This window comes from Carlito syrichta, unplaced genomic scaffold (genome assembly GCF_000164805.1).
Source record: "Carlito syrichta isolate Samal-C Ts95f unplaced genomic scaffold, Tarsius_syrichta-2.0.1 Scaffold130382, whole genome shotgun sequence".
Classification (NCBI taxonomy): domain Eukaryota; kingdom Metazoa; phylum Chordata; class Mammalia; order Primates; family Tarsiidae; genus Carlito; species Carlito syrichta.
The window spans coordinates 97,463-106,874 of record NW_007074478.1 but is presented as its reverse complement, the minus strand read 5'-3'; the positions used below and the strand labels follow the sequence as shown (position 1 = coordinate 106,874).

The window sequence follows — 9,412 nt, the reverse complement described above, 5'->3', positions numbered from 1 at the left end:
CACTGCACTCCAGTCTGGGCGACAGAGTGAGACTCTAACTCAAAAAAAAAAAAGAAATGACGGCTCACTAAAAAACACCAGCCACACTCCCCGGTGGGCTACAAGGGCATTTCAGAGCAGCCCCCAAGGAGCCCATGTCCTAAATAAAGTGTACTGTGTAGACCCCGGAGGCAGACATGTCCTGAAACGTGCTGTGTAGACTCCTGAGGAAGCCACGACCTGAAGCATACCTGGTCACTTTCCAACCTCAAGTCCTCACAGAACAGCAATGTGTGACCCGACACCCGGTCAAGTCAGCACCACACACACAGGGAAAGAGAACGATTATCCACAGTCTAACACAGCCTCTTGACATGAGGAGGCCAGGGAAGGAAAGTAACAACACAATTACCTGGGTACCCAAGGGAACACCATATCATGTGAGCCCAAAACTCAGGTGCAGTTTGTCCCAAGTGACACAGGCGAACCCTGTGCCCACTCAGAAGCAGACCTCATGGCGTCAGGGTTGTCGGACAAGCCTGGCCCTTTACAGGGAAAATGTCTGCCATCGTGACCATGTTCTAGGAATGGGGAGGCCACATGAGGGACCATGCTCCAACCTCCAGCTCCTACACGCTGGCCACCCACAGGCAGGCGAGACTCCAGTGTCCACCCTGTCTCAGGTCAGTTGCGAGGAGGCCAGGCTGGCAGTACCCTGAGTGTGCGTCGGGCTATGTCACTCTGCAGATCAACAGGGAATCAGGGCAGCAGAGGGGCGGGGGGCAGGGAGAGGGGCTTGAATGGCCCACGTGCCCAGGAGCACTCAGGCGGGAGCCTCCGGGCCCCTCCCGTCACAGCCAGGGTCACCCACCTGACTGGGAGGGTAGGTTCCAGCCCAGCTTCCTTGGGTCACATGGGAAGGGAGACTCCTTCAGGGCCTGCAACAGAAACCGAACGCCAGAAGCATCAGCTGCCATGTGTGGAAACAGGCAAGGCCTGAAAACCCAGTGTAGATGCCATTGTGAACTAGCTCGGTCCAGGCTCAGACACCAGACGCAGCTGCGTCCACAGCCACATTCTCTGACCCGACACCCAGGTTGCCTCGAAAGAGGACATGTGCCTGGGGCAGGGACTTCAACAGACAATGAGTGATGCCTCCAACAGGGGTGGGAGAGAAAAGAAGAGGAGGGGAAGCCAGTTCTTGTCCTGAGAAAGAGCCCTGGGATGGTACGGCGTGACGGCTGGGCGACAGTCTGAGAGTGTGATGCTGAGCTGTGCACTGAGACATGGTTAGAAGCGTGACTTTTATGTTTGTGTATTTTTGCCGCAATAAAAATAAATCATTATGCAGTGACCCAGTGTATCTTGACTAAAAATAGAAGAACAGACACCTCCACCTCTGTTGATTAGTGTTTTCTGCTTCCCTTTTTAATAAGGTGACTCACAAAAGCAAATGCGCTAGGCGTCGTGTTCACTTGCTGCTAAAAACTGGGAGAACGTGAAGCTGGGGGACTCGTGTCCCCACAGATCACCGTGTCCTGAGCCCCAAAGGAGAGTCAGACCCAGTGCTCCTGATCCCCAGGCCTCCTGAGATGCTGGTACCCAGAGCCCAAAGCACTTCTGCTTCCAGGGGTGGTGTGGGAGGGTCAGGACCGACGGGGTGACCTGGAAGGGCCGGGAGGGAGGGTGTGTCTTCTCCCCAGCTTTGAAGAGAGGATGGAACATGACTATGGGTAACAGCGTGCAGTGAAAAGACAAGACTGTGTCTCCCATCACAAACAAGAGGACAGGCCGCCTGGAGTCGCCCGGGTCGCTGGCTTCCTTGCAGCCCTTATCTGGTGTGTGTTCCGGGAAGACCTCGCCCAGATTCCTCTGATAACACGCCCATCTGCTTCAAGGTCCACAGAGATAACAGGCCATTTATTGCCCTCTCTGGACACTTTTGGGAGCTGTCCGCTCAGTCTGCAGGACCCAAGAGCCTGCATTCCGGGAGATTTGGTGCCGCCCGCCAGGCTGCTGCTGTCCTGGGAAGGCAGGGCTGCGGCCCCAGGACTCCAGGACTTGGAGGGCCCCACTCAAGGGAACATGCTCCCTACCCTCCCACATCCCCCCATCCCCACCAGGGTAAAGCCTCACCTCCGGCCATGGCTGTCCTTCCAGCGTGTTCTGTCGAGGATAGGCAAGGATCTGGGTGGTCTCTGAAGACAGCACAAGGAGTTCAGGGTATTGTTCTGGAATAACTCCCACCCAAACACGTGTCTCTTGTGGCCCTCCTCCCAGCCCGCTCTGTGTGCCCAGCCCAGTCATGTTCCCTGTGTTCGGAAAGCCCAGCTCCATTGCTCTGTCAGTCACCTCCATTGTTGGGGACACCGTGTTTCTATTAATGCAACTGATTAGGCAGAATCCCAGGACGAAAAGCAAAACAGTTATCTGGGGTGTGGGGGGGGTGCGGCAGTGACACTCTATCACGCTCGGGCTGTGCGTGTCTGCTCTAGCAAAGCGCAGAAGCTTCAAAGGAAGGAGGTTGGACACACAGTTGCTGTTCGGGGATCTGGACAAGGCGGGGGAGGTCCAGGACACCCCAGAAGAGCCTGAAGGGTGAGGCGGCCTCAGGGAGGAGCCGTCACTTCCTGGCAGCCTGGCTGCACTGAGCACCGGAAGGGGCCTGCGTGGGTCTTGCTGCGTGGGGGCAGACAGGGGGCCCAGACTCTGCCTGTGGTCTGCCTTTTAAAACATGGACTTTTTTTTTTTAACTTTTTAAGTCATAATTTCCACATGATAAATTGGACCCTTTTTTTTGCTTGTTTTTGAGTTGGAGTCTCACTCCGTTGTCCAGGCTGGAGTGCAGTGGCACACTCACGGTCACCCCAGCCTCAACCTGCTGGGCTCTGGTGATCCTTCCACCTCAGTCTTCCAAGTAGCTGGAACTACAGGTGTGCGCTACCACGCCCGGCTAATTTTTTTGATTTATCATAGAGACGAGGTTGCGCCAAGTTGCCCGGGCTGGTCTCGAACCCACGGGCTCAGGCAATCCGCTCGCCTCGGCCTCCCAAAGTGCTGGGATGACAGGCTGAGCCACCGAGCTTGGCCTGAATTCATTTTAAGTGTACAAGTGGGTGAGCTTTCCCATACGATGTTTTTAAACTATATAAGTAATAGTATTTTTAAATTACCAGCACTCTAAAAGAAGGGAAGAAGCTCCCCCCACATGATGCCACTGCTCCGACAGTCAAAGTGATGGTCTGTTCACATTCCTGAGCCCACCCCGGGCTCACGTTCCTCTCAGTCATGACCACGGGGTGGTTGCGTGTCCTGACAGCGTGTTTAATCTTGCAACGTGAGTGCCATTCACTGTTATGTAACCTTGATTCTCATTTCCACCACTACATGATACATGGATGACACTGACATTTAAGCAGAGACCGGGCCCCCACTTCCCCTCCCTCCCCCCCACAGGAGTGTGAGTACACCCTGCCAGAGCCCCCAGGGTGCCAGCAATGCCAGAGGGAACCCAGCTTGGGGGAGGGGCTCCCTTCCTATCAGCCCAGCCTTCTTCTGTATGCTCCTTGCTGACCTGTAAGGACCTATCTAGAGGCTCATGGGAGCCATGGCAGATTCCCATGCTGTGCCCCCCCCCCCACAGAGCCGGGCACTGATTTCCACAGAAAGTTTGCTCAGGGCGTGGTGCCGTCACCCATTCCAGCTCCCAGGTAACCTTCCAAAATTCCCAGAAGCGAGCTTTCTAGGCAGAAAGAGCCCCACAACGGGAAGATATGGAGGTGTGGGCCAGCCCAGAGTGCCGGAAAGGCTGGAGCTCAGGGCCTGAAGCCAGAGGGCTGGGCGAGCAGGCAGGGACACAGACACGGCAGGGCCTGAAACCAGAGGGCAGAGATGGGTGGGCAGGGGCATGGACCTGGCAGGGCTGGAGCTGAAGGGCCCAGGGAGCCCGGGAGCAACTGGGAGCCCCAGGGCGGGTCTTTGAAGTGATGACTTTCAGGTGTATTCTGGGACGCACACCACTGCAGAAGGGGAGGGAGGAGTGAGCGAGCGGGACAGAGACTCAAGGTGAGGCTGGTGCTGCCCTGTACAAGCCAGGATGAGAATGTCCACAGAGCCAGTGCGTGAAAGTGGCTTCATGTCCAGACGTGGTCCCGCATACATGCACGAAACAACTCATGACTTGTGACTCCAACAAGTCCATGAGATGAGTACCATCATGTCCACTACACAGATGGGAAACTGAGACCTTCCACTACACAGATGGGAAACAGATCAAGTGGCCTCTTAAAGGAGATACGACTAGCAAATGACCATGACGGGGTTTGAAAACAGGCCTAGCCCCACTGACTCCACGGGCCATGCTCACAGCCAACAAGCCACATAGAGCCACATGCCAGGGACCTGGGCCAGGGCCAGCCAGCCTCTTCTGCAAAGGCAGGCTGCTGATATGTCAGATTTCACAGACCACATGGTCTCTGTCCTGATGGCTCGCCTCTGCGGCTGTGGCATGAAGGCAGCCACGGGGAACCATGAGCAGACCCACTGACGGAGGGAGGCCAGGCGTGGGTCCACGGATTCTCGCACAGCACAAAATGCTCTTGTTTTGATGTTCCCAACTATTTCACAAAGGAGAAATCTTTGCGAATGCCAGCAAACTGATTCCAAGGCTTACACAAAGATGCAAAGACCCAGAACGACCCACACAGCACAGAAGGAGAGAGCAAAGTCAAGGACAGACGCATGCTGCCTTCAAGACTTCCCGTGACACTGCAGAGGTCAAGACAGGGCAACTGGCAGGCGAAGGGATCAGATAGATCATGGAACAGACAGAGGGCCTGGGAGTGACCCCATAAATGCAGCCAGCCGGTCTTGGTAACAGAGTAAAGGCCATTCAGTGGAGAAAGGATGATCTTCAGCAAGTGGTACTTGACAACCAGATGTCCACATGCAAATGTATGTGTGTATGTACATACACCAGGAGTGCCAGAATGTAGACACATTTTAAGAGATGCTAAGAGATGTTCGCCATCATAAGTGTCTGGACGCTGATGGTAACCACTTTGAGTACCTCTTGTAATTGTAGAAGTGAAACGTGATGTTTGTTAGTGGCATATTACAATTTTAATTGTAATTAAATTGGCTTTTTCCTTTCTTAAAATGTATACATTTTTGGCACTCTGTGTGTGTGTGTGTGTGTGTGTGTATACATATATGCGCCTCTGTGTACATATATATACAATATTCTTAGTTCACGGGTCATACAAAACCCAGGCAGCACTGGCTTTGGCCCCAGGTCATAGTTTGCCAGCCGACCCCTGTCCAGCCTGGTACTAAACAAGGTCCTCGAGGGAGGATGGCGCCCCTGGTGGCCAGTAGTGACCTGTGGCTCTAGGCCCCCACCTAGAGCCCGGCATGACCCCAAACTGCACGGCTGGGTGCGACCTGCAGGCCCTTTTGAACTTTTCAGGCTCCGCAGGTGAAGGGTGCAGCTGCCGGCTGCCAGGCACCCAGGATCTCTGGGAAATGCCCCACTCCACGTGGCTCCTGGTCCTGCAGGTTTCAAGCCCAGGAGAGATTAAAAAACACTCCTCAGCAGGGCACGGGGGCTCACCTGTAATCCCAGCACTTTGTGAGGCAGAGGTGTGAGGATTGCCTGAGCCCACGGATTCGAGAACACCTGGGCAACATGACAAGACCTCTTCTCTACAATAAATCAAAAAAATTAGCTGTTTGTGATGGCGCACGTCTGTAGTTCCAGCACTTGCACCCCTTCTAGACTTCTAGGACAGCAAATATGCTCGGAGCTCTGGAAAGTCTTAAACATTGAATAAAATAAGCAGAAGAGCCAACCCAGCACATGTATACAGTAGATGCTGAAATATGTTCATGATGATGAAAGTATGTTAATGATGATGAAAGGTGCGCTTATTTCATTATCAAAACAATCTGGGGAAATGGAGATCACTATTAGCATAATCTTACAACAGCCAATGTTTCAGATGTTTAGAGTTGGGCTGGGTTGGGAGTTCCTGCCCCTGATGTCAGGTTTGGGAGACTTTAGTGGGTCTCAGAGAAGGTTGTTTTTGAGACAATGGGGGAGGGGGGCACACCTTTTCCTGCCACTGTTACAGACTCTTCTGGGTCTTTTTTTTTTCCTTCCTGTTGCAAATATTCTATTATGCCTCCCCACATTCTCTGTGTGCACATCTGCTGAGAGTCACAAAGACAGCAAGAACCTGGGGAGTCAAGACCCCAGGGAGAATGGACGTGCAGAGTGAGCCCAACTCGTGGTGCCAGTTCAACCCTTGAAGCCTCTGTCAAACCACGAGCATCAGAAACCAGCCACTGACACACCGGGACGCTGTGCAGAGCGTCAGGCAGCTTCATGGAACCAGGAAACCGCCAGCAATGCGACACCTTTCAGGAGGAGGGGCTCTGGTGACTGTTCCAGGCTCTAATTGGGACTTAAGCAGCAAGACTTCGGAGTAGGGATGAACTGGAAATAGACTCGCCTGGAGAAAGACAGAAGCCCCGGCCTGAGTGCATTTGATTCCTGACTGGATTAAGGCGATCCCCTCTTATCTCACTCCCCGCCAAGAGCAAAAGTGAAAACTTTATGGATGAAAATCACCCCCAGAGCACAAAGCTATCCCATATTCCACACACAATGCCTGGATTTCAATGCAAAAACTTACCAGGAGGCAACATAAATGAGCCCCAGACCAAGAGAAAATTAAAACACAACAGACATCAGCTCAGCAAGAAGGGCTGGGCTGGCACGGAGTAACAGGAAATCCTCAGCTTTGCTGGGTCAGAGTCCTGTCGCCAGGTAGGGCAAGAGGCAGTCCAGCTGGGAATTTAATGGGAAGTCCAGGAAGGAAAAGTCCTGAGACACATCTCCACCATGCATCTCCAAGACACAGCCTCCACATGACCCTGAGACACAGTTTCCACTCATCCCCAAGACATCCCTCCACACAGGCCCCGGACATGGCCTCCACATGACCCCGAGACAGCCTCCACGTATGCCCAACTGTCTGGAAATCTATATGTGTGCTGGGAAGACCGAAGAACTCCAGGTAAAATTATAACCAAGGGAGACTTGAGAATTGGCTGCAACTTTGTGTTCATTTCACTCAGAGAAAGTAAAGAGCCTCATGGGCACAAGGTGTTTTAAGCACAGCTTCTGTTCAACTCACTGACTGACCATGCAGACTCAGGTGACTTCTAGGACACCCGGATACAAAACACAAGTAAGAAATAAAAAACAGCAAAGACATCAGTGGTTACACACCAGGAGGGAGACAGATGTCCCAGTTTAAGCCCAGGCAAGTTGCAAGAAAACAACAACAACAAAAACAAACCTCAGAAATGTAACACAGAATCCAGAATTGCCACATTTTATCGAGCACAACCAGTCTTTGAACAAAAGTTACCAGACATGCCAAGAAATTGAGGAGTTCCCTCCTCAGGGAAAAGCAGTCAAAGCAAACGAACCCTGAGTGGGCTCAGATGTGGGATTTTACAGGCAGAGTCTTCAAAGCAGCTATTATATACGTGGTCAAAGAATCAAAGAAAAGCATGAAGACAATGACAGCAAATAGAAGTGATACAAAATGGAAATCCCAGAGCCGGGAAGTGCAGTGACTGAGATGATACCACCAGCAGAGGGCTTGTGGTGACAGAAGGGTCAGTGACTTTAAAGACAGGTCCTTAGAAAGAACATTTCTAAGAAACACAGAGGAAAAGAGGAAGAAGAAAACAGAACTTCAGAGGTCCATAGACAGCATCACACATACAAACATACATATAATGTGAGCCCCAGAGGAAGCTGAGAGAGAGAGGGGGAGAGCAAGAGTAAAAGAGAGAGACAGAGACAGAGAGGAAAGCAGAAAAAGATGTAAAGATATATGGCTAAGAATGTCCCACATTTGTTGAAAAATATCAAACCACAGATCCGAGAAGCTGGAAGAAGTCTCAAGTTGGATAAACACAAGAAGAATCTCACTGAGACACACAACTACAGTTGTCTGTGTGTCTGGGTGTGGTTCTAAAACCAGAGGAAAAAATCTTGGAAGCCGCAGGAGAAAAACGCCCCCTGCACGCGGGAGCCCAGCTGTGGTCAAGGCTGATGTCCCATCAAGGGCACGGGGCCCCGAGGCAGTGGAGCAACCCAGACATGCTTAGAGGAAAGAGGCCCTGATGCAAGGGCATGGCAATGTGGAAGGAGCGAAGCGCAGGACGGGCAAGGGCGTGGCAAGTCCAGGGCCGCATTTCCTTCACAGACAAAGGCTGGCAGGCCCACAGGTTGGACCCACCACAGCCTGCCTCAGCATGGCCTCAAAAGGAGGCTCGCTTCTACACACGTTTACGGTAAGCAGGAGAAGAGTGGGGTGGAGGACACACGGGGCTCAGATCTCGAGGGTCCCCATCTTGACCTTTTCAGACAGTTTGTATAAATAAACACAGCATGCCATGAAGTTCAAAACACATGGAGCTAACCGCTGCCCAGGTAGGGTTGGAGGAGAGAGGTGGAGGTACATGGTCCCAAGGCCTTTCCCTCATCTGGGCCGTGATGAAGGTACTGATTCAGATTCAGGTCTAGTAAGTCAAGGGTGCAGGTTATGTCTCAGACAACAAATAATAGTGAAAGCTGTGTGATCGACAGGCTGATGTGGGGCGTGGGGTGGTGACATGGAAACAATAAGAGCACATCACGGGGGGTGGAGAACCACCTGTCGGGTGCAGTGTGCCCGGTGGGCAGTGGTGGCTTCCTCACCGCTATACAGGGCGGTCATGGGACCAAAAGCCATTTGTTCCCCTAAAGCTATGGACATGTTTTTAAAAGTTATATGTATAAAAAGAAAAATACTCAATCCAAAAGGGAAGTCAAGGAGGGGGAAACATGAACCGGCCGGGCCCACGGAGATGCCCACAGTCAGACATGCCATTTAAGCACGGTTTCAAGGACAGGCAGAGCGGCCAGGGAGACACACAGGAAGTTCCTGCCGGGTCTGAGGGCCTGGGTGCTGCTTTCCTCCGCATGGCCCCAAACTGGGCCTAGCCCAGGGAAGGGCTGCCCCTCGGTGGACGGACTGGAACTCCCTGAGCAAGGATGGGCTGCCCCAGGGCACTGGCCCAAGCAGAGGCTGGGAACCAAAGATTATGTAGCACACACACGAGGAAGGGGCTGAGGCATGGACACTGTGGTCTGGTCAGCCTCGGCTTCCTCTCCCATGAGGTGGGGTCCATGATGCCTGTCTCGTGTCTTTGCCCTGAGGATGAAGTGCGGGCAATCCCAGACTCGTGGTGAGGGCACAGCCCTTGGTAATTGGTATAATTGGTAGCTGTGATGATTATAATTTCAGGCTGAGTGTGATCCCAGCACTTTGGGAAGCCATGCCTGGAGGATCGCTTGAGGCCAGGAGTTTGA

The 9,412-nt window shown here is 52.7% G+C and overlaps 1 protein-coding gene across 1 annotated transcript in view; it reads right to left on the bottom strand.

Moving 5' to 3' along the window:
- PLB1 (phospholipase B1) overlaps nucleotides 1-9,412 on the bottom strand; it is a gene marked incomplete at its 3' end in the record, with an annotated part of 88,265 nt that overhangs the window by 66,702 nt on the left and 12,151 nt on the right. Inside the window, exons 2-3 of the mRNA XM_021707997.1 lie at nucleotides 2,116-2,177; nucleotides 851-917 (exon numbers count right to left, since the gene is read on the bottom strand). Of these exons, the coding sequence (XP_021563672.1) occupies nucleotides 851-917; nucleotides 2,116-2,177 (129 nt within the window). The remainder of the gene's footprint in view (nucleotides 1-850; nucleotides 918-2,115; nucleotides 2,178-9,412) is intronic.